This window comes from Diachasmimorpha longicaudata, chromosome 3 (genome assembly GCF_034640455.1).
Source record: "Diachasmimorpha longicaudata isolate KC_UGA_2023 chromosome 3, iyDiaLong2, whole genome shotgun sequence".
Lineage (NCBI taxonomy): Eukaryota > Metazoa > Arthropoda > Insecta > Hymenoptera > Braconidae > Diachasmimorpha > Diachasmimorpha longicaudata.
Genome location: NC_087227.1, coordinates 7,880,816 through 7,904,081, shown reverse-complemented (window position 1 = coordinate 7,904,081; position 23,266 = coordinate 7,880,816). Strand labels below are relative to the sequence as shown.

The window sequence follows — 23,266 nt, the reverse complement described above, 5'->3', positions numbered from 1 at the left end:
AAAATCCCAAGTTAGATCATTTCCCCGACTCCACTACAGTCAAATATCACTAAAACTCCCGGGCCAAGATCACTGTTAATCAATTCAATTAAGAGCCTGAAAAATGTCCACTTGGAACCCCTCATCATGAACCGATTTTACTCTACTATATATTATAGAAAACGTTAAAAAAGTTCGGAGGCCATTTTTTCGTTTTTCAATATCGCGGAAACTAACGGAGGAAAATGGCTTCACTTCACAATGGAAAATGGCTTCTACACAACGGGGTCACTTTCTACCCCAGCCTCCGGAGTGGTTGGAAAATTCATGAGGAGAGCCCGTAAAAACTGAAGAAGCAATTAGTTCCTCCATTTTAATTTCTTTATCCGTCAGCAAGAAATCGTGTACTATTAACATAAAAGTCGAATTGAATTCACGAACTGTCTCATTATTAATGTAAAAATATAATCAATGGCTTCCCCGGGCTTAACTCGTCCAGTTTTTTTTTCATTGAAATAAAATTTCAATAATTGTATATTCTATTATTATTTATTCACATGTGAATAAAAAATATCTGGCAAGTTTGCCCGTAATACACATGAGAGCATGGCGTCACGGTTTACCTCCCACCTTAAGTAATAAATACAATTTTTTTGCGTCTTCGGTGGATAACAATTCCGTAACGTGCAAGTCAAACAGCCGTCAGGTGTAATAATTTTTTTATTATGCGATTGTTTGTTTTTTCTATTTTTTTATATCTCGGATGACAAGGATCGTTACACCCGTTGCCACCCATTCTATGCGCCCAGGGTGGTAATGAGCTGATGATTATCATTTTTGTATGAATTTTATTTATTTCACGTAAATGGAAGTGTTTAGACATATGAGAACTGCAGCCACTGGGTTTCACATTTTTTTGCCGGCTTTTTTTGCGGTGAAAGACGAAGATGGATAGTGTGGGGTAATTCTTGTGAAAAATTACTGAAGTTTAAGGGGGGACGGGAGGGGAGAATTAATTATTTTTTTTTTACGGAAAAATGTTTGTTCTGGGGAAGTTAATTGGTGGATGAACTAAGATGAGGGGAGATATTTCAACATTTTTTGTATTTTGTAGTTTAATTTGTTGCGGTATCTTGATGTTATTGGCAAAATAGGAGTCGACATATTTTGGTGTGAATATTAGATGAAAATAACAAGGAAATATTGTTTTTTTATTGGATATTAAATTGTATCCATCAATACGTACATATGTACCTATTAACTATCTGAAAAAGGTTTTAGGAATCATAATGAACAATTTCAATATTTGTTTGGAATAATTTTTTTTCTTAATTCCTTAAAAAATCACACATTTATTATGCATAGACCCACGATTATTACAAAATTACCATCCCCTATCGGCCTGCACAACTATTTTATATATTCCCACCCCTTCATTCACTACATCTTAAATTCCTTAAAATAAAGACATTACTCTTTGTCTCTTCCTAAACATAAAAGACTTAATTTTATCTATTTACAAAAAGCTCTTACTCTAACCCTCAGTCAGACATAACCCGAGCAGCAGTGACCAAGGTGTCATGAACCTCCCTGAAGAATCCCACCTGAGCTTTAACAGTCATCAGGAACTGTGGATAAGTGAGTGCAGGGCCCTCCTGGGTGGAGACAGGCTCGACCCTCGTGGGAACCACGGGCATTGGTAGATACCTCACAGAGCTGGAGTTCTGTGACAAGCACTCGATAGAAGTCTTGAGATGCAGTTCAATTTGATCGCAGATGGAAAAGAACTCTTCGAAGTTCTTGTTAAATCGATGATCCGTGGGTTCGATGCCTTTGAGGGAGCCGACGTCCACCAGACTGTTCTGGTGGAATGTCTGGGCTGCGGACTTCATGGCTATCGCCAGGGACTCCTTCAGGGGGCCCACGAGGGACTTCACCTTGGAAATATTGTCGAGCTTTTCTTGAGCCTGTTGCTGCTGCTGCTGCTGCTGTTGCTGTTGTTGTTGTTGTTGCTGGACTTGTTGGGGATTCTGCGCCATTTGAGGATTGTTGGGCTGGGGCATCTGACCCATCTGCATGCCGGCTTGTTGAACGAGGGGAATATTCATGATTGAGCTGAAACGGATATTCTTGTGATCGATGATGAAAGAATGATTCTCATTTAGAGAAGTAAATAACTCTTTTTTTGACTTCTGGCGATTAAAAATACATTGCTATAGTCCTGGTGACATAATGAGTGGATGACAGGGCCAATATACTACCATTCTAACCTCGAATTGTCTGGACCTGGAAAAAAAGGGCCTGATCTCGGCTTTGCAACTGAATTTATTATTATTAAAATGGATTCGGACATTCTTTGATACTTTTTCCCCTCTGCAATGTATCGAACAGACAAAATTTAGGATTATTTTAAGGTTAGAAAGTCAGATTTGGGAAAAGCAAATCAAATCAATTGTTTAGGCACAAAATAATTTTCGAACCTAAATTCTTACCGTTATTAGTTACGTTTGTGATTATCCTGATGTTGAGAGGGCTTAACAACAAATAATATCATCAACAATCAGAAGCTTCAAACTATCTGCCTCCCTGTCCCCTACCCTCCAGTTGTACACTGTCATTGGGTAAAAGTGACGTTCTGTTTGGTTCAGAGTTTCTTCTATCATATTCCCAAGCCGAACGAACCACACACAAGTTACAACGTAGTATAATTATGACAATTGAAATAAACAATTAAATATAAACAATTATAGACAGTTTCACACAATTTTTCTCCACCAAAAAACTGATTTTCAAATGGCAATCGGGTTATTAATTATAATTACGAGGGTGTCATCGAATAGAACGGAAAACAGTGGAATGACACTAGACTACAATTAATAACAGTGAACACAAACAACCCTCGTCACGTTAAGTAAAAAAAAAATCAAAAATCCCGCCAGTCGCGTCATGAAAACGCTCGTCCAATCCCGACGTGTCGCCCGCCCCCAATCGTTGAGTGGTCCCCTCAAGCGGCGTCGACTAACCGACGCCATCTAACGTCCTGGCATTCTCCTGTTTTTTTTACCCGAAAAAGTGCGGTGCACAGTCGTACAACATTTTTCATCCATCAAAAGCGCATATAATCCCCCAAAAATACTATCAAAAGCCCCAAAAAAGTTGAGCAAAACCTTTCAGTATCATTAATCAGTGAACAATGCGTGGAAAGTGCCTCGCATGTACCTAAAAAAATTGTTAAAACTACTGAGCGGGAAAAACGTTTTCGGTGGCAATGATGAGTTAACCGTGAGGCCAGGTTCGTAGCCAACAAACATCGAAAGCTTGTGGACATCGTGCATCAATTGAATAGTATCAGACGATAAATATCCATCGAGTGAGTGTTATAAATCTTTTTATACCATCGGATAATCGAAAAAACTGCCTTAAAATGGCAAAAATACGCTCCATGTTTATGTTTACTCGCACCACATACCCTTCCCCCCGACCCCCCCAGACCACCATCGTCCCCTCTACCTCCTGTCGTTGATGCTTGAGCATTTCATAACAGTTCAACATTCACATACCACCTACAATCTATCGTGCAGTTGATAAAAAAAATGTGGGGATAGGTGATAATGGAATTGGGTTGGACATGTGTAGGGTTTTCCAAGGGGATTTTAGGGGGCTCTGAGGCATGGATTTTCGGCGGGAAAAGGGGTTCGTGAGATTGTTGGTGGTTCGGGATGAATTTGGAGGTGATTGTGAGGGTTGGAGATTTTTTTTTAACTTTGAATTAGTTATAAAGAATTTTTGAGGTTGGCCATGAGGACGACGGAAAATATGGGACATTTTCTAGAGGTTCTGAATTTTTTAGAAAATTATTTTACCTCGTGATTCAGGGGATTGAAAGGACAAAAAGTATTTTTTAATTTTAAATGCTGTGATTTTTTGTAACAGGGATTTTGGATTTACTTCTTCAGACCCCCTTGTCAAAGATCCCAGCCTTCCTCCCACGAGTCATATCCTTTCGACACTAAAAATTTAACGAAAAAAATGTCTTTTCAGCTTAGTAAACCCCAAAATGAGTGCATCAGCGATAAAAACACCGATGCCAGGCGTACAAAGTTCAGCCCCCTCAACAGGTCATTCAATGCTCCCAATGACAGCGATGGCCCAGAAAGTGTCGCCAGGAGCGGACTCAACAGCATCAATGAAACCACTGAGCAACAGTGGTCTAAGTTATGTTACCCTTCAGCCAGCCTCCCAGCCCCTTAGCCTGGTGCAGGACCACAGGAGTCCAGTGTACCCAGGCCAGCAGTACAATAGTAACAATGGTGACAAACAAGAGGTAGAAAAATCCCTCCCCAACGGTGTCGAGGGGGCGAAAGCCTCAATAGACCAGGAGACATCCCCAAAACAATCAGAAGTCAACAGAAACAACAATCTGATACCCGAGAGCGCAATCGAGTCTGAAAAGGGCCCCGGTGATGCACCCGACGATTTAGTCAAACCAGAGGAGAAAAAATCACCAATGAATAATGGCTCGAAGGACCCGGAGAGCACGCAACCCCCCAAGACTCCCCAGAAAGAAGAGCAGAGTTCCCCAAATGTACAGAAAAAAACACCAACTAAACCAGAGACATCGTCACCGGTGAAAACAGAAATGAAAATTGCCACAACTCCCAGAGTTGTAAAGAGAAAATCACGTGAACTCAAGGATCTCAAGGGGAGTGTCGGGGAGGGAGGTAGCAAACCGAAGAGAAACAGAGTTCAGACACAGCCCTATCAGAGCCCGTTGCCAGAGATTGCCTTGATCGTTAAGACACTTAGCAAACCAGTGGCAAATAAGAATGCCGACGATAAACTTATTGTGTTCTATAAAAATGAATTTCTCGCGGTAAGAAATGCCGAGGGGAGCTTCTACGTGTGTCAAGCGATGCAAAATATTTATAAGAGCAGTAGGCGCATCAGGATTCGCTGGCTGTCGCAGGACAAGAATAATGGAGAAATTTATTCACCTGACTTCTACGATTTTACAGGTAAATTGAGGGGTTTTTAATTTAATTGTCATTGGTTAGGACTTTTAGTTACACTAAACAGTTCTCTAGTATCATTTCGCAATTTTTAAGTCAACTATGATGCCTCATCGTAAAAAAAAGGAAGGGAAATTTTAAAAATGAAATTGGGCAATTTTTTCGGAGAATTTCATAGAAATTTTGGTTCTTTAATACCACTTTCAGATTTCGACTGCATATTGACGAACCTGAACCTCAACAAAATCGACAAAAACAAGTTTCAGCTGACGAAAATCGAGCTTTTGCGTACGGAAAATATTCTGAAGAGAGCAATAGACGTGGAAGCTGGTGTTTCTGAAAAGCCAAGTGTGACAGAGGAACATCCGGACGGGCTTGATTTATCGTTATACAAAGATGAGTCACAATTGAAGAAGAGAAAAAGCACCATCAAAAGAAAGCAACATCAACGCAAGAGATCAAAACGTGACACCTCATCGTCATCATCTGAAGATGAGTCTAGTGATGAAGATGATAATAAGAAACCAATGAGAAGCAGTCGTAATAAAAAACGAATAACTAACAAAGCACTGGCTATTGCTAAATCAGTTGCTAAAGTGCCATCACGAGCTAAACGTGCATTAAATCGGGCTAATAAGAGTCCAGTTATAAATAATACAGAGGAGGGAAAGCGTAATGATTCGAAGAAGGTGGAGATGAAGAAAACTATTAAGGAAACCAGTACTGCACCCAGAACGAAACTACTTGGTGAGTGATGTTTTACCATTCATCGATTGAATATTATTGATCCCAAGTATTACTGAGGGGCTATTTTTTCCATTAATGATGAAGTGATAAAATGGGAATGAACGAAATGGTTCTTTATTTTTTGTGAATACTATTCATCCTAGGTTTATTTATTATTATTTAATTATCTTCGTTCATCGTGAGATGTTTTTGGTGCTGAACGTTTAAAGAAAATAAATGCAAAATTAAGGGAATTCTTGACTTTTATCACTTCATCACAGGGTTTTTCATAAATTTTATTGGGGTTTTTTGTTTATGTTGGGAGGGGGGGTGGTCTTGATGATTATTCAAATTTAAGGAGATGGTAATAACAATGGATGGCCTATAATTATTCAAAATTCGAACACATTTCTCCCTTCAGAAACCATTATTTCTTTTTTTCCTGACTCAAAGCCCAAAGCCTCGGTTATTAACCAGTCATCTTTGATGAATTCCACCTAATTAATCCTCTAATCGAGATGAAACACTAATGTCCTCACAGTTACCCGTTTGCATCAAGTCGAATGTTCCATCTTGATGAATGGATTTAGGACAAAAGGTTAGACATTTTTCGTGGAATCATAAGCTACAAAAAATTTCTAAAGTACTTGTGTCGTATATCCACCCATTACTGGAATAACCCCTGAGAACAAGATGTTAAATTAGACTCATCAAAATTGCATTACATTACTAAAAATGAAATTAAAAAAATATTGGAACAATTGGAATAACACGAAAAATCGAAACCATCTCCTTAAGGGACTGGCGAGAGCACAGAGGTGGAGAGGAATGATAAAACATCAACGGGACGTGCAAAGAGAATGGCAACAACCACTTCGAAAATCACCACCACTGAGGATTCAACTTCTCGAACTAAAAAATCACGTGGTAGAGCGTAACTTTAATTCGAATGAAATATTACCTAATTAACCAAGAATTTAATCACATTTAGATCCCACGCCTGAATTTCCCGGAAAAAATTGTTTAATTCATGATTATCTTATTAAAAAAATAAGAAACAAGATGATTCCTCTCGCCTCCTGAATGGTTCACTTATCTTGGTAATCAGTGGATTTTCGACGAAATTTGTCTGAAACTGTCGCAGCTTAGAATATTATTTACAATGAATTTATTATGACATTTCAGCCTAAGTCCACTCATTACCGAGATAATCAGGTATTTAATGGGAGTTTTGTTTTTTTAAATCATTATATAGTTTTATTATTTTTGCATAAAAACTTTTTATTTTGTTTTTTTTTTCACAATTTTTGTGGGTTTTTTGGGATATTTTCTAGCATTTTTTTATGATTAATTACTGAAATTCATACATGGGATCCAGCGAATGGGAAAGTCATAATATTGTGTGAAATAATTATGACACGAGGTTACATCAAAATACCTTGGGTTAATGATTATCTACAGGGTGTTGTCATTCGCACACTGATGCACTATTGCAATAGTATATTTTTGATGTCGTACGTGATTCTAATTCTCCTTGAACTCATGTTTGTGTGAAAAAATTTGAACAATTCCTCATTTCAAGGGACCCAAGTCAAATCAAGAAAACCTATTCTGGTAATTTTGCGAATATGTTGTTGACTATTGGTGCTGAGAAAAAATATCCCGTAACATTTTTGATATGTTATAAAATTTCATAACAAAAATGTTTTGTTATATTTTCTCATAAAAACCTGTAATCAACTGCACATTCGTGTAATTAGAAGAAACTCTTCTTATTCAGCATCATCTACTCCTCACCAGCAACCCCTCATTATCTCATTACTGAGCAGATTTGGAGCAAAATGTCACAAGACATTTTTAAAGAGAATTTCATTTACTGCAGAAAATGTTTTGGCACATTTTATCGTAAGTTCACTCATTATGGACATATTCAAATTTTAAATTTATATCCCTCAACTTGTGATTTGAGTGAAATGAGACGTGATTACCTTTCGTTATTTCTCGTTATAAATTTTTACAAAGTCCATTTTGGAAAGTCCATTACTACTTTTAAATGCTACGAAAACAAATATCTGATCATAAATCGTGAGAACAAATTTTTAATAAAAAAAAATTGATTTTTCATGAATTTTACTTCACTCAATCACAAAAAGAACCGAAATAAGTGTACAAATGCCCCATAAAGAGCTCCACTCGTCAGTAAAAAAAAATAATAAACCCCATCTAAACAAAAACAATCCCATTAAGTAACCAATAACCGTCTAAATAGATCGGGAATTAGGATAAAATGTACATCATGTTAAAAAAAAACAAGCACTGCTCAAGATAATTGCAACCTAAACTAGCAGTTAAAACGATTGAAAATAATAAATCATGGTCCAATTATGTATTTTTGGTTTAAGTAAAAAGTGCAAATTGATTAATCAATAATTAATTGCGTCATTACGATTAATTGTGAATGAAAGATAGGTAATTCGAGTACAGATGACCAAATTCTGTAGTAATCATGAGAAACCAAGTAATTAATCAATGGATTGTAATTAAAAGAGAAAAGATTGTTTTTTGTCACTGCTGCTACATTCAGCCCGTGTCGAAAAGTGCCTTTTCGTTTACTGGTAAACAAAGAATCGCACAGTTCACCGCTCGCTGAACGTAATATCACTAACAAAAAGTAGAATTCGGATACACGTGCGAGGGGATGTTTTAATTCGTGCGATTGTCAGCCATTGGCTTCGCCTCGGGCCGCCAACTTCACACTCTTTGCCACCTCGTCGCACTTGTATGGAAATATACTATTTTTTTCAATTCATTCGAGAATGCGATCTGTATTTCAGAAACTGTGGTAACTTTTCATGTCAATTTATTGATTGATTGATTGATTCATCAATTGATTGATTAGGAATTTTGATTGATGGGTTGAATGGAATATTGGTGAATGAATTTTAATTGCCAAGGATGCCAAGGATGTGCGTCTGATTGTACATTTTCAATCGCAGTATAATGACCATTTTTTTTTGAATTAACCAAATCTATATTCGATTTGTTAATTAATTTAGGATTAAGTTATTAATTGTATTGTATTCATATCAATGTTTAAGATAAACGATTTTCATTACCGGGTTTTAATTGAAGAGCGAATAGCATTTAGCGTAGGATTATTGCACGGATTTTTTTTTTGTCTGTAAATGCTATATTTTCTTTACTGATTTTAATTGTTGAGTGATTTTGCAGGAGTGGTGAAATGTTTTTACAATCTCTGAGGTCAGGAATTTTTGGGAGACTTCTGAATAAAAAAATGGATGGACGATTGAATTAAAAATTATCATTATAAGTAGTCCACCAACAGCATTTGACTTTACCTGCCATCACTCCTCAAATCAATCAAAAATTGGCTTTTCTTCGATTACATTTTACAAACATTTTGATCAGTCCACAACTTGGAATTTCGAAGATTTTTGGATACTGCGTAGCAATGGTTTTTTCGCTGCGCAACTAATTATACCTAATTACTTTAACAAAGAATTGATAAGTATAAAAGTGAATAAAATTCTATGAAAATAATGTATAAAGCCTTCAAGTCTAATCAACTTAATGATGAGAAAAATATATATTATAATTTTTCCGTGAATTTTCCTTTTGGATAATTCTGGGTGCAAGTGAAATGAACTAAAAGTGTTTCTATTATTTACTCTGATGCTTTGTATTTGGTTATTGTATTGAGAGAGAGAATTTTGCTTGAATTAAAAAGCAATTGAATTGTAATCAATTTTATTCGACTTGCAGTCGAGTTTTGAGAAGTGCAAAAGCAGGATTATCGCGCGATTCATGGATTCAATGCCAATTAGTTCAACTTTATTCAAAACATCTAAAAATTTATAATGTTATTCTCTGGTCTCGATCGTCCATTTTGCCGGGCTGGTTACCCTTATAATCGACAAAGAATTTTTAATTGTGAAAATTGAGTTTTTCTTCTTTCCACATTAAAAAATTCTCAACCATCTAACGAGGAATCAGTTATTGTCTCGGTCCAGTCGCATCCCGCGGTAATCGATACAAAACAAAATTCGACTGCAGCAAATTCGTCTTCTCTATATTTTAATGAATTACCGAAACTTAATTAGTAATGAGCGTGTATAATAGCTTACCTAACACTTGAAACTTCTTTTTTAACTGAAATGAATGCTTATAAGGGATTTGTATTAAAAGCACATGCAATATAGTTAAATAAAGCCCCTGAAAACCTTAAATACGAAAAAATTTGAACAAAGAATTACCCCGTAATTAACTAAAATTAATTAAAACCCTTAAAATAAATAAAAATGTGCTGTGTTGATACACGTAGCACATGTGTTTGGAGTTACGTCTGATAATATAATGAAAATGAATAAATAAATGCAGAATATAATTATAATAGTTGATTAAGTAATTAAGAAAACAAAGTGGGTTGGATACTGATTAAAAAAAAATATCGATTATATTTGCATATTGTATTGGTCCCCCAGACAGACGTCGTGTGGAACTAATTGTATAAACTTAGTAAATAATTAATGATGTTGGGAGAAATTATTCAGCAGATAACTGAAAAAAAAATTTTGAGAAAAAAAAACAGATGATTAAGGAACATTTCGAGATGATGGGATTGATTAATCAATTAATTAATTGTAAGGATTGATTGATTGAGAATGCAATAGTATACAGTATAAAAAAGAAGTGTTTTAATAAATATCAATAGAAAAAAAATCGAGTTACATGATAAAAAATATCTACATCGGTTACAAAGTTTTTTCCAATACAAAATTACATCTCCCTGTTTTACTTTTTTTTTTAATTAAACAAAATCACACTTTGTTTTGTTCAATGGAAGAGTAAAATGGGAGTTTTTATTTATTTAAATATCTTTATTTTTCATCATCGGTATTATCATCCACTTCCCGGGGATCCTTCTATAATTAACATTTAATTAACTTACTTAGAGTAATTAGTGGGGGACTTATTGCTAAATAGATTTATTAATACTCTGTTTTGTTTCGATTATTTGTTCATCGTGAGACTACGTACAAAAATATTGTCGCGAGGGGACGAGTGAGGGTGAGGAAGACCTTACGAATGATTTTTTTCTCGGTTTTGCATTATTGGAAAATTATTATTTAAATATTATGGATTTTTTAAGCTTTTTGGGGTATGAATTGTTCGTAGGCCCTCTCAGTCAGTCTATAAATTCAATAGTGTGAAATTGGGAGATATGACATGAAGGAGTTTAATTAGAAAATGCCTAAACTTAAATTTAATTTGTCCTGCAAATGACTAAATTTATGAAAAAACTAATTCAATTTTTTCCATTCATTCATTTATGCAAAAACATGCAGAACTCAGGGGAAAAAGTAGAAAAAATTGTTGTTTCATCTCCCAATTCCGTAAAGTAAAAAGACCATTATAGAAAATCTTCAAATTTGAATAATTGCAGTTGAAAACAGTTGGAAAATTTCACCAGCAATGTATACGATGAAGAAGTCGATAAAATAATATTCTCATTCCCCTTTTGAAAAATCTTTCACGCCAATTTTTTTCTAAACTTTTCGTTGCAGACAATCGACAAATTTAAAATTATCAACTGCGAAATTTTTTAATTATCCTCCTAACAACTACATTTACAACAAATTTCCTCTCATTTTATTTTCTAGACCACAAAGTTCCCCGTAAACAAGACATTTTCATATTTCCCCCTGAACTCCCGTCTCATCAAGTAATCTTTCCAATAAAAAAATTCCCCTCCAACGTCAAGTACTTTATCGACTTCTTCATCTCTTCTAATCTCGTTCGAAAAAAATTAGACAAGTGCCTCAGCATGATAATGGTGATAATGATGATGGATGTGTTCGTGGACATGCCTCCGGCCAGAGGAGCTTGCAGCAGCAGTCTGTGAAAATTCCCTCTCGAGCCAGCGCACCACCTGTGCCATAGCCCTGGCCTGATCTTGTTCTCTTGTTGCATGCTTAAGCTGGTGTTTCTTACTGCTCTTACCCTGAGGAATGAATTCCACGTCATTCTTCTGATTGTTCATTTGATTAACGTTAGTCTGGTTATTCTGAGCCTCCTGGGGATTCAGAATGTTGGGATTCACCACTGGACTCGATTGGAGATTGTTCCTCAGGGATTTTGTAGTTGATGGGGGAACGTTTCTCTGGGGTGTTGTGCTCTGGTGATTTCTCGTTTTTCGCAAATTTCCACGACATTTGGTCGTCAACTTTGGGAGAGACGTCGAGTGATGGGAATATTCTCGCACTGGTTTGTGATAGGCTGGTGGGGTGCGTTGAGCTGAAGGGGGACGACTTCTCTGCGTGTAGGGAGACGATGGGTCGGTGTATGAGCGCTCCAGGGGTACTCGGAGATGATCAGTCTGGTGTCGTTTCCTGGAAGAAAATTATTAAAGTTGACTGGTCAAATTGCATTTGTGATTGTGTGATAATATTATATGACTTTTTCTAAGTTTGAGGGACAAATGACACTTCAAGGAACTTTCAAAGTTTGAAAAATCCGATGTCTGTTTTAAAAAAGTAATAGTTATGAGAGTAATTAGATAATTGAAGAGATGGTTAAGGCTAAGATCGTTCCATCTTTCGATAAGTTTATTGGAAAATGTGCTAAAAAAATAAAAAATTTTCAATGAAAATTACCTAGATGCATGGAAACTGAGATTGTTCTTCTCCATATTGGCCTGTATAATCTCGAGTAACTGTTGTCTCTGCATTGACCCAGAGCGTTTACGGTGATTATTAACTAACGGCGTTAAAGGTGTAATTGTCGGTGATGCATCACTGTCATCGCTTACATCACCCTCGGAACTGTTTGAGTAAGGCGATGGAAAATGAGGTACTGGTCCAACTCGTTTTCTCAATTCCTCCTGCTTCGTTATGTTGAGGGGAGGTACATTATCAGCGTCTTCTTCACTGTGTGACTCCATCACACGTTCAGGCTGATCAATATCAATCATTAGTCATCAACCAGTAATCAATTAACAAAACATCCAATCTCAATCAGCAAAAAAAAATAGAATATCCTTTCAGAAAAATCTTCAATATTCTACAACCGACAGGGGCATAACGGATTTATGAGCGGGTCTAGAGAGTTTTTTTCATCATCTTTGAAATGAGAAAAAAAATCATTGAAATTCCTTGATTAGGTCTTGAGATAATTGATTTTTTGTGAAAGGTATTCTGAAAATCATTAATTTGCCCAATTTAACGGTATGAAAAATTGTTTATTCACATTTCCACGAGTTTCTAATTAATCTCTGAGGCAAAGTAGGTTCGTAACGAGCGGTTGAGACCGGATATTTCTTACCGGTAAAAAAGAAGAAAAGATTTTTTTGCAATTCCGTCATTAGGTTCTCAGATAATCGCATTTTAGTGAAGGGTCTTTTGAAAATCGACTGATGAAACAGTTGTGGAGTCTCAGTTAAGAAAAAAAAAAGAAATAAATTAACGAAAAATCTGGTAAATAATGATCATTACCTCAGCCCGATTACGAGGCACTCGCCTCCTTCTCGGAAGTCTGCGATTTGCGTGCGTTGCGTGACTGCACGCACTGACAGTCTTGACATGGCAGCACGGTGTAGTAGAGGGTAGATTGGTTGATTTTGCATTTGCAGAATTGTTTGTGACACCCTGGCCTGTACCTTTGTCCGGCGATACTGTTAGCTTGACTTTGATGGTTTTACTGCCACAAGGTGGTACCTGAATTGATGCACCTAGGGTATCGTAAATAGTCGTAACAAGGCCAGCAATGTCATCTTTTGTTATCTTTCCGTGACCATCGAAGTCGTACAGGGTGAAGGAGAACTCCTGGCGGCGACGATTGCCCTCTGCCACGGACACGTCACACTCGAATTCCTTTGGAACATTCGGAAATTGATTATTTTCACTGAACAACTCCCGAAACTCTCATTAAGACACCGGAAATTGAGGGTGCGATCAATTTCCTTCGCAAAATTCTGTTTTTAACTCAATTTTAATTTACAGGTGTAAGGGATGGGTTTAAGTCAAAATATCATAAGAAATTTTACGTAGGAAATTTCAAAATCTCAAATTAAAAAAAAAAATCTTTACGATCAGGGTTTAAGGTCGAAAATTATCCTGAGTCTGTCACCAAATAGTTTTTTTAAGATCCGGTGATTCATTCTCGAGATAATTGATTTTTTTCGGATATTATTTTGAAAATGAAATGACTGAGAACTTTCGAGGATTCATTTAAATAGAAAATTAATTTTTTCTAGAGTTTTAACTTGAATATACCTCAAAGCTGAGCTGTCTCGTATTATTGGGAGCTGTCTGCTGTTGATCATCATTCTGATTGACTTGAACATGGGGAGTTGGTGCTGGAGTGTTAGCTGTTACTGGTTGAGTTTCCGGTGTTACAAGAAGAGATGCAGTAGCTGGTGGCAGTGGTGAGCTGTTACACGGTGTACCAACGCCCCCCGCTAATAACTCTTCAGAGTCACTTCCCTCCGCTATTCCTCCCACAACTGAAAGCAAAACAATGAAATTCATTTGGGGATAATTCAACAAACATCTTACGCCTGACAAAAGCCGTTCACCAGTAATTTTTTGTAGACAAATCCGTGACTATTTGTACCTCTACACAGTTTTACCAGAAATTATTATTGTTTTGGTACTAAATATTATTGGTAATGTTCATACAAAGGTGTCGAACGTTGTTTACAATCGATACAAAGTCACACTTAATTTGTCAAAATAAAAAATATCAACTTTGTCATTCGTTTGAGTATCTCAGAACCTATTGGATTTATTTTAAAGAAAACTGTCAAGAACATGTTTTTAATAATTTGTATTTTTCTCATTCAATAAATATATTCTTAGTTTATTAATATCGTAATTTTCAAAGGGGAGTTAAATTACTCTGGCCTTTTTTTCCATAAATTTGCCATAAAAAAAGACTAATGACATTTTCTTCTAAATCCACTTCTCCTTCTTTAATTCCCAAAGTTTAAAAAACCGATCGAATACACTCTCTCCTTCGATTTAATTCGCAAAAAAAAAATGGCAAAAATGTTGAAATCCTCCTATCATTAATCACCCTTCCCTCTCCATCAAACGTAATCTCAATGCATTACCTATATTTTTAAATCCATAAAGGAAGTAATGTAAATTCGTTTCGGTAACTCTCGCCGACACCATTGACCATTTACCGCTCGTCTCGGTTATTTACTATAGTTCCCGGGGGATAATCACGCATTATACAGTGTCGGTATTCTCTCTACCACCGGTTGGAAGAATGAAAAAGAGAGACGAAGAGAGAGATGTGGCCATTCGGCTTAGCCTTTGGTGTGCGTTGGTGCGCCCGGCGGCGGCGCGAGTTATTCCTCGAAAAATTTTTCTCCGAAGCCTTTCAAGTGGCCGCCTTCATGCCTAGGACAGGCCTGTACACACACATGCACAACACATCGACCGATAAATCAAAGATTATACAACATTTTTCCAACGCCTAGTGGTATTTCAGGTTCTCATCGACGCGGGAAGGGGATTGGACTCGTTTAGGATCGCGCCATCATCACTTTTTTCCGCGCTTTTTTATTTTTATTTTTTTTTCAGCACTTGTTTTTCCGAGATTTTTTGGTGATCGGTTGGGGAGGTATTGTGGAGCATAGTTTAAATTGTCACCAGTGTTTTATTTCGGGAGACTCCGGAAAACATTGGGGAGTTCTGTTTATTTTTGATGAAGGAAAATGGAAAAGTTGTGCGACAATTATTTTTCAAAATTTCTCTTCGAGAATTATCTAGTATTTTTTTTTTGCAATTGGAAAAGTCGAACTTTTCGGTTGCTGTTAATTACGTGAAAAAAAAAACGATTTTTTTTTTAATTTCAGCGATTTTAGAGACGAAGTAATGAGAAATATTCAATTAGTCATGAATTTCCCTGTTCCAGACGCAGCTGTCAACATTCAAAGAACAGCTGTCAATTTTATTTTTTTTTTCAATTAAGTAGCTTCAAATTTAATAAATAAAATGTAAGAAAATTCTACGTAATTTTTCCCCCTTTTAATTAAAGAAATTCTTAGTTGACACAATTTTAATGATTATTTTTTTCCTTTTTAACGTGTCGTGGAAGAATGCAGACTAAAAATTGCTTAGGAGCATTGGTAGGATGAAGACCTTTTAATGAGAATTTGGGTTGGGCACTGGGGGCTTCAGAAAAACTGAAATCTGATGATTTTGGAAATTATGGATGAGATTATCGGCGGTAAAAAAATGTCGAGAGATGTTTCCCACAGATAAGGAGATTTCCAATAAAAAAATGTCCCGAGGTTTTTCCCCACAATCACCGGCTAACAAGATAATTTCATGTTCATTCATCAAGATGTCAAAAATATCGCCCGAGTGTGGAACTGACTTTTCAGATGAAACGTGATGATTTCTAACTTCCCGTTTTTTTAGTTGGTTAAAGTTCCAACGACCATTTTTTCCTAAAATTAACTTTTTTCCTTGACGAAGATTTTATCTAGAAAAATAGTGGCTTTACAAAAAAATTTCAAGTAATATTTTTCGTGGAGAATTGTTTCAGCTTAAATTGTTGATAAACTACAAGTGTATTGTGTTAATTATGCCTTTTTACCCCACGTACATAAAAAATTCAGTTATTTCCCCTGAACTCCGGGGAAAGTCTCATATCATTTATCCGAAGACATTGAAATGTCATTACGGACTCATCGAGCAGCTCTGACGAAGACAAGGATGTTAATCAAGAGTTCAAGCACGAGCAATAGGCAATCTCTTCAATCACCACCAGTGACATTTCACCAAAGAAATCACAACTCAAAGAAGTCAATTACAACCGACCGAAGCTGAACCCATAACTGCAAATAATTTCAAACACAAATCGATCAAAATTCCAGAAAATTTCTAGACAATACCACACCACCTAAACCCCCTCCCCCCCCCTCGAAAATTCCAGATGAACGTCCCTATTTACCATCTCCATCCGACCCACCTCAAGGCTCCATTTGAACCCTATCATCTTTCCTCGTAAAAATCTAAAATACACAACCGGAAGTGCCTCCACACCTTCCGAAATACCAAAAACATTACGCAATCGTGAACTCATCTCACCTTCTTGGTCCACCAAGTCCTCTCGGGCCATTTCTCGGCGTTGCAGAGAGAGAAAAAATTCAAAAAAAAAAGAAAAAAAAAAATTGTTTATACGATCTAGGTATTTTCCGAGAAGCATCGAGAACCAACGGTCGTCAGTGCCTCTCTCCGGGGCCGCTATTATTGTTGGCTTCCAGGAAGAGAGACCAAACGCCTCTCTTTTCCTTCTTATTCCACTTCGCTTCAGCCTCTCTACTCTACTCGTGTTTTACCCCCACTATGTACTTCAAAAACGAGCCGATCTCTCGCTTCATCCAGCCTCCATCATCTTCCCCCCTCACTTCATCCCCTCACCCTTGGCAGACCGCCGGCAACCGCTGTATCCCGTATTTCTGTCTTTCTCGGGCACATCCGATCGCCACTCAAACCGCCATCACTCTTACTCGGCTGCTCGATTTTTTTGAAGTTTTTTTTTTATTTCATTTTTTGTTCTTTCAGCCACTCGGACTCCACTGGACTGACATTTTTTTTTTGTTGGGGGTTTGTTGTGCTGGATTCAGAGGGGTTCCAATGCTGGCAGCGAGGGTGGTGGCGATGGGGAGGGTAAAATTATTGATTGTAGGGAGGAAAGCAATGGAGATAAAATTTTCATAATTGTTTTGTTAATTTTTTTTTGTCTGAATCGTCCCCTTGATACTTTATGTGGTAAACGACTGGAGAAAGAGGGGTTGAAAAGTGGTGACAAGTTGGCTCATTTATGCTGGAATTATAATTTTCAGAGAATGAAATTTTTTTGGGAAATCGAGAGAGTGATTGCAGCTGTTGTTCGTCGTGGGGCTCGATAAAGTAATAGAATTTTCATTAATACCAGGGGATTCTGTTCTGTAATATCTCATTTAAATCAAATCGATTGGAGGATATTGATTTCTAAATGATAAATTAAGTGAGTTTGAATGAGATAAAAAATTGGTGGAACCGAAAATTCGGAGAAAAGGAATAGGAAATTTGACAATTTTTTCTTCCATTTTTTCTCTCAAAAACAATCGCATTAATCATGAGTTGCCCTTGTACTTAATGTTTCTCCTCCCTCATAAAACCACTTATCATCCCCCTTCCCCGAAAACGTCAAATTTCCATCAGAAACTCTCCGATAACTGGGAACACATGTTCCCACCCCTCCAACCAATCCATTCCCGATCAATAATCTCCTCCCCTCCACCCCCCTCGGAAAATTTCCTCGTTATCCCCAACTGTGGGGATGATATTTCTCCGATTCTCAATAATACCTTGGCTTTCCGAAAAATTCTCCCCCGGGGATTTATGGTTTTTGAAAGCCAGACAAAAACTCTCAAAGCCCTCCCAGAACGCCCGGGCGCAGGTGAGAGACTCCTACGGGAAATTCAACGAGTGAAAAAGAGACGAAAAATGGGAAAAGGAGGAAATAACGAGAAAAAAAAAGAAGGAAAAAAGGTGCGGCGACAGTCGTCGACTGGGTCGGCTTGTTTGCCGGAGTATTTTGAAAGGGACCGGAATTTCGAGGAGGTCTCCCCCCCTCCGGGCTTCACTCTCTCGGGGATAGGCAGTTTGCGTACCCCAGGAGCTCACCTTCTCCCCGCCTATTTCGGTTTTAACTGAAGACTATTCCAGGAATTCCAGTTAATTACGACCAATTTCGGTTGTCATGGCTATAGATTTTTTTTTTTCAGGATGTCCAAGTACTTGAGCAATTCTTAAAAATCCCTTATAATTTTTTTGAGTTGACATTTTTCATGGTAAAATTCACCATTTAAAGTCCCCACTTTAAATATCAATGTCAAATCTATTCTACGAATTTCTTTACTTAAAGGGACTTTCACACTTTTAAAAAACCCTTATCAGTATTAAAGACAAAAACTCCAATTCAAAGGAGTACCACTTTTAGAGAGAGAAACTAGAAGTCCTGCGTTGCCCCGGAGATAAAAAATACGACCCTATTCACGCAACCAAAAATTCCCATGTCCCTTATATCTTATACATCTAATCCCTCACGTCCTTGAGTCAAATAGAATTGACCCGAGAATTTCAAATTTGACCGGAATTTGAGAATTAGATCCCAAGATATTCAAGAAAGTGTTTTTCATCTCTTTTTTTATGAAAAAGTGGACTTACGACCACTTCTCCAAACCGGAAGTTGTCGAAAACTTACGAACATAAATTTTAGGTAAAACGTAGACCTCCAGGGGGCGAAACGAGGGACGAAGATTAGGTTTATCACAAAAATTACCCCTCCCAAGTCTAATTTTTTCAACAAAACGTGATTTAAAAAGTGGTTGATTGTCATTTCGTCCCACGTTTCACCCTCTAGACGTCTAATTTTTATCCAAAATTTATTTTCGTGCATTATTACCAAAAATGACCTGCCCCCCACCCACCCCCTTGCCGGAACGGCTCGCAAGTAAAAAGATAACGGAATGGTACCGCCGTCGAGTCGTGCCAGTTCACGGAAGTGTATATTCCAACACAGTTCATTGACTAGTAGGAATGCCAGTGGCTTCCCCAAGTGCGAAGGAGAGACGAGGGGAATAGCCAAACGAACAGACAAAACCGGATAAATAACACTGGCAACGAGAGGAAGTAAGTGCAGTTGAGACACAGAGTAAACACACAGGCGTGTTTACAGTCAAACGTAAACAAAAGTTGCGACAATTCTCAGAACTTAAAAAAAAAAAAACTGTTATTCACAACTGAGTGTGATATGAATGAATGAATGATTGATACGAGGAAATTTAAATAGACGAACGTGAAACCTAAAGGGGAGAGACTGAATTATTATCGTTGAATACTAATTGACGCTATTATTCCGTTAATGAAGATAATTTTTCGAGGAGGACTAAAAATTTGTATGAAAAAAGTGAAGTAAGAGAGGACTGAAAGGAAACATTATTCAAAATTTTAATTTAATGAAATGAGAAAGTGGAGAATGAAAAGGATTTCGATGACAAGAGACAAAAATAATAAATTAGTGTCAATGAAGATGATTTTTAAACGAATTAATGGTTGTTTCTTCATTAGAATTTTATTTTTCATTTAATTGGCCTTTATTGACACTTAAGAATAAACGAATTGGTCAATTAAAGTTCTTCCATGTGCAAATGATAAAAACAGTAAATGGTCATCAATAAAGATAATTTTTGAGTTAAAGAAACGAAAAGACAAATCAAATAAAAAGGAAGAAAAGAGAAATTATCAGAAGATAGCAGAGTAATTGATATTCTTATCCACCAAAATTTTGTAGAATTATCAATTGAATAAATAAGTCATCTCCCCTGGAACAAATTGTTGAAGAATGCGAGCGAAACAAAGTGGAAAATTGACTGAAAAAAGAGTAAAAAATCGCGGAAAATTGATGAAAGAGACTTGAAACCTCAAACAAACCCCTCATCCCTCCACTCCCCCTCCCCACCCCTCAATTACACCCGAGGGGTTGCGAAGAGTGTCCCATTACTCTCCAGAAACTGAAGTCACTAAACCACCCTCTTGTTTTCACATGAGAGTGACGACGTGAAGTGGAAAAAAATGGGGGATAAACTCCATTCACAAAGTAAAAGCGATAAAAAAAAAATTGTTTCAACGTAAAAGTACTTTTATCTCTCGTTCTTTAATCATTCGCTCGACGACTTGAAAAATAAAAATAACCCTCATATCGAAATAAGACGGCATAAACAAAGTCAAGAGCTTTCGAAGTTATGAGAGAAACTAATTAAATGAGTGAATAAAAGCCGAGGGAATTCTTTGATCTTCCGCCGATTTTCCTCGGGATTTTATTCATACACGGCCCTCAAATTGTTCTCCTCCATTATTTTTGTTTTTCAGTAATTATGGCAAGTCAGAGTGATAAAACGATAGTAGGAAATGAGTGGAAAAAAAAATATAATTCTTAAAAAAATAATGGAGATGGTGATGAAAGTCGAGTCGACATCCGGAGTGGTTTATAGACGTTCACCATCTGGTGATCGAAGAAACAGGAATTCCTGGAGAACGATCAACCGGAATGCCGTGCTCTCATTCCTCGAGGGTCATTGCAATCATCATGGGCGGGTAAAAACAATGAAGGGGATTAATAATTCGTCGGGGAAAACTGCTTGTCATGTCCAGCAGACGAATAATTTTGGGAAAAATGAAAGAAAATAGTAGGCGTTAAAGAACTCAGGAGAAGGCTCCAGAAATTGATTGATGAGTGTTCGAGAAAGGGTGAGATACCTCGACGATTACGGAAGGGTAGAATCAATGATGAGTGAAAAAAGTTGGTGAAAAGACGAAATTTCCAGATTATTTCAGAAACAGGCAATGACAATGACAAAATTAATGACTAAACATTCTTTTGGGGAATTGAATTGCCTCGATAACCCTGAGGGGGAACAACGAAAAGCGATTGATAATTATTGATTTGAGGTATCAGAATAATCTTGAAAAATCCCTCAAACGTCGAAAAATGATTGGAAAGTGATTATGTGAAGCAGAAGTCGGCGAATTCCTTTCATCACTCAAATGATCTTCTAATACTACAAACGACACTACGAATCGATATCTATCGCCGATTCAATTGATTTAAAGGTAGAAATCTCGTTAAAAATACGAATGGAAAACAAGAATTTTTTTTTTAGTCCTACCACGGACAGGTGGTGGTTTCAACGACCCCAGCTATCATCCCAGATTAAAGCCCTCATTGGATCAATTATCATTCATAAAAGGAAGGGAATGATCCTCCAAAATAATTGTAAACTCAAAAAATGATTTAGAAGCATTTGCAATAACAATAAAAAAACATTTTTCAACTCATTCCCATCAATTACACTGTCTTAATCCCCTTAATTAATTCCTCAAGTCATGTGGGAGGGTAGAATCTAAAAATAATTGGTAAATGATTGTGGAAATGAATAAAAAATATATTTTCATCGCATCTGTCGACATTTGGGGTCTCCAAACGACCCCAATCGATCGTATTGCGGGTCAACAGTACAAAAACACCATCGAACCACCGACCATTGTCCTCCAAATACTCTCGTCCTTACTGTTTCCAAACATCGGAGAGCCATCATAACGCAGTCCCTTATATTAAATAATTTTATGGAGATTAAATTACCGGAAAAGGGCTTGTACCCAGCGAGGAATCTTGCTCGCCACCACTTCACCAATCCGGTAGCCATGGGACCCTCATGCGTAATGACACGCAGGCTTTCCACTGTGATCCTCGTGTTTACACAGAAGAGAAAATTGTACTTTTTTCCCCCCGTTAATCCATCGGGATTCTCATCACTTTGTATATCACCTCGTAGTTAACACACAACACTGGTTTTCGAAAAAAAAATCACTCACAAAAATTTCAATACTATTTTCTCAAATATCATGAAAAAAAATATATCTTTCCCTCAACTTCTCAATGCAGTAAAATCACTTTTCCGAGTTGATGATAAAAGTTGTATTTTTTAGATAATTCAACTTTCACGCTTTTCCTAGCGAAATAATTTATTTATATCGTGGTTATCGCGTTTACCGTAGGTAAATTCACTCTCAAAATTTAAAATTCAGGGATTAATTCCGTAGAACCCGAGATAAATCGTGTAAACGTTTGAAAAATAGGAGGGCTTTTCACCTAAAATCAAGCGATCCGTTCACATCAACGCCCGTCGTTTGACTACCAGTCCACGAGAGATCGTCCTCGCCTAAACCACGTTCCCCGTATTCCCGCTCCTGCCCGCCCCACCCTAACCCTGCAGTGCCGTAACAATGTCCCCCGTGCCTCATTCCTCCCTCCCCACTTCGCCTACCCAACCGCCCCTCGTTCCCCTCAAAAATCGCAAAATTTCCCTAGCCGAGTGACCCCCGTACCTCATCACCATAACCCAACTTTTCACCCTTGACTCGCCCAAAAGCCCGGGAAAATCTCACAAATTTAAATTGAGGCTCTCATTAAAACTCATTACGCACCTGACAAACACATTTCCCGTCTTTCGCAATGCTGTGTTGTACCTCATAACATTGTTTCACTCAAAACTCAGTAGTGAAAGCACTGAATATCCTAACATTTCGGTGGAAAGTCGCGCAAGCGCGTATCAAAGTACTCAGGAGTAGTTAAATTTTAACGAGTCGATGTAAAATCCCAAGTTTTACCATGTATGTGCGATGTAATAAAACTAGGGGGGAGGGCGTGTGTGTAGGGGGGAGAGGGGGGGGGTAGAGAGGTCATGAGACACTGCCCCCCTTGGTCCTCTGTCGGCACAAAATAGTTTTCTCAATCAACTCGAAAATGTGCCATTGGTCCTCGACGAATTTCAAGAGACAGAGAAAGACGAAGAGAATAAGAGAGATGAAAACGTTTGTGTGTCGGTGCCCTCAACATCAAAGGGAAGCCGACCATGTCACTCTCTTAATACTCTCAGAGCATTATTGTTTTTTTTTACATGAGATTTT

At 37.3% G+C, this 23,266-nt stretch overlaps 3 protein-coding genes across 5 annotated transcripts; 1 reads left to right on the top strand and 2 right to left on the bottom strand.

Annotated features, from left to right (window-relative positions):
- Window positions 1–1,284: 1,284 nt before the first annotated feature.
- Window positions 1,285–2,841, bottom strand: LOC135160882 (mediator of RNA polymerase II transcription subunit 29-like). Its single transcript, XM_064117986.1, has 2 exons — window positions 2,472–2,841; window positions 1,285–2,094 (listed from the first exon to the last, which is right to left on the bottom strand). The coding sequence occupies exon 2, from the start codon at window positions 2,085–2,087 to the stop codon at window positions 1,521–1,523; it is 567 nt and encodes a 188-aa protein (XP_063974056.1). The 5' UTR covers window positions 2,088–2,094; window positions 2,472–2,841; the 3' UTR covers window positions 1,285–1,520.
- A 194-nt stretch (window positions 2,842–3,035) lies between these two features.
- LOC135160879 (uncharacterized) lies at window positions 3,036–14,413 on the top strand. Of its 3 annotated transcripts, none has more exons than XM_064117980.1 (4): window positions 3,036–3,349; window positions 4,021–4,994; window positions 5,196–5,735; window positions 13,987–14,413. In XM_064117980.1, exons 2-4 carry the CDS (start codon window positions 4,037–4,039, stop codon window positions 13,992–13,994), a joined length of 1,506 nt encoding a protein of 501 aa, XP_063974050.1. In that variant the 5' UTR covers window positions 3,036–3,349; window positions 4,021–4,036; the 3' UTR covers window positions 13,995–14,413. The 3 variants fall into 3 exon arrangements, with proteins under 3 accessions (XP_063974050.1, XP_063974047.1, XP_063974049.1); XM_064117977.1 differs by lacking the exon at window positions 13,987–14,413 and adding an exon at window positions 6,513–9,971; XM_064117979.1 differs by lacking the exons at window positions 3,036–3,349; window positions 13,987–14,413 and adding exons at window positions 3,556–3,710; window positions 6,513–9,971.
- Window positions 10,408–22,519, bottom strand: LOC135160880 (protein naked cuticle homolog 1). Its single transcript, XM_064117981.1, has 5 exons — window positions 21,939–22,519; window positions 14,006–14,235; window positions 13,226–13,603; window positions 12,389–12,687; window positions 10,408–12,124 (listed from the first exon to the last, which is right to left on the bottom strand). Exons 1-5 carry the CDS (start codon window positions 22,000–22,002, stop codon window positions 11,542–11,544), a joined length of 1,554 nt encoding a protein of 517 aa, XP_063974051.1. The 5' UTR covers window positions 22,003–22,519; the 3' UTR covers window positions 10,408–11,541.
- Window positions 22,520–23,266: the final 747 nt, after the last annotated feature.

Excerpts from the sequence above, each read along its gene's own strand:
- LOC135160882 (XM_064117986.1), bottom strand. The coding sequence starts at position 2,087 with ATGAATATTCCCCTCGTTCAACAAGCCGGCATGCAGATGGGTCAGATG.
- LOC135160879 (XM_064117977.1), top strand. The coding sequence starts at position 4,037 with ATGAGTGCATCAGCGATAAAAACACCGATGCCAGGCGTACAAAGTTCA. Across the intron at positions 4,995-5,195 it reads TGACTTCTACGATTTTACAG|ATTTCGACTGCATATTGACG; the intron begins GTAAATTGAGGG and ends TACCACTTTCAG. Across the intron at positions 5,736-6,512 it reads ACCCAGAACGAAACTACTTG|GGACTGGCGAGAGCACAGAG; the intron begins GTGAGTGATGTT and ends CATCTCCTTAAG.
- LOC135160880 (XM_064117981.1), bottom strand. The coding sequence starts at position 22,002 with ATGGCTACCGGATTGGTGAAGTGGTGGCGAGCAAGATTCCTCGCTGGG. Across the intron at positions 14,236-21,938 it reads TGGGTACAAGCCCTTTTCCG|TTGTGGGAGGAATAGCGGAG; the intron begins GTAATTTAATCT and ends TTTTGCTTTCAG. Across the intron at positions 12,688-13,225 it reads TGCCTCGTAATCGGGCTGAG|CCTGAACGTGTGATGGAGTC; the intron begins GTAATGATCATT and ends GATATTGATCAG.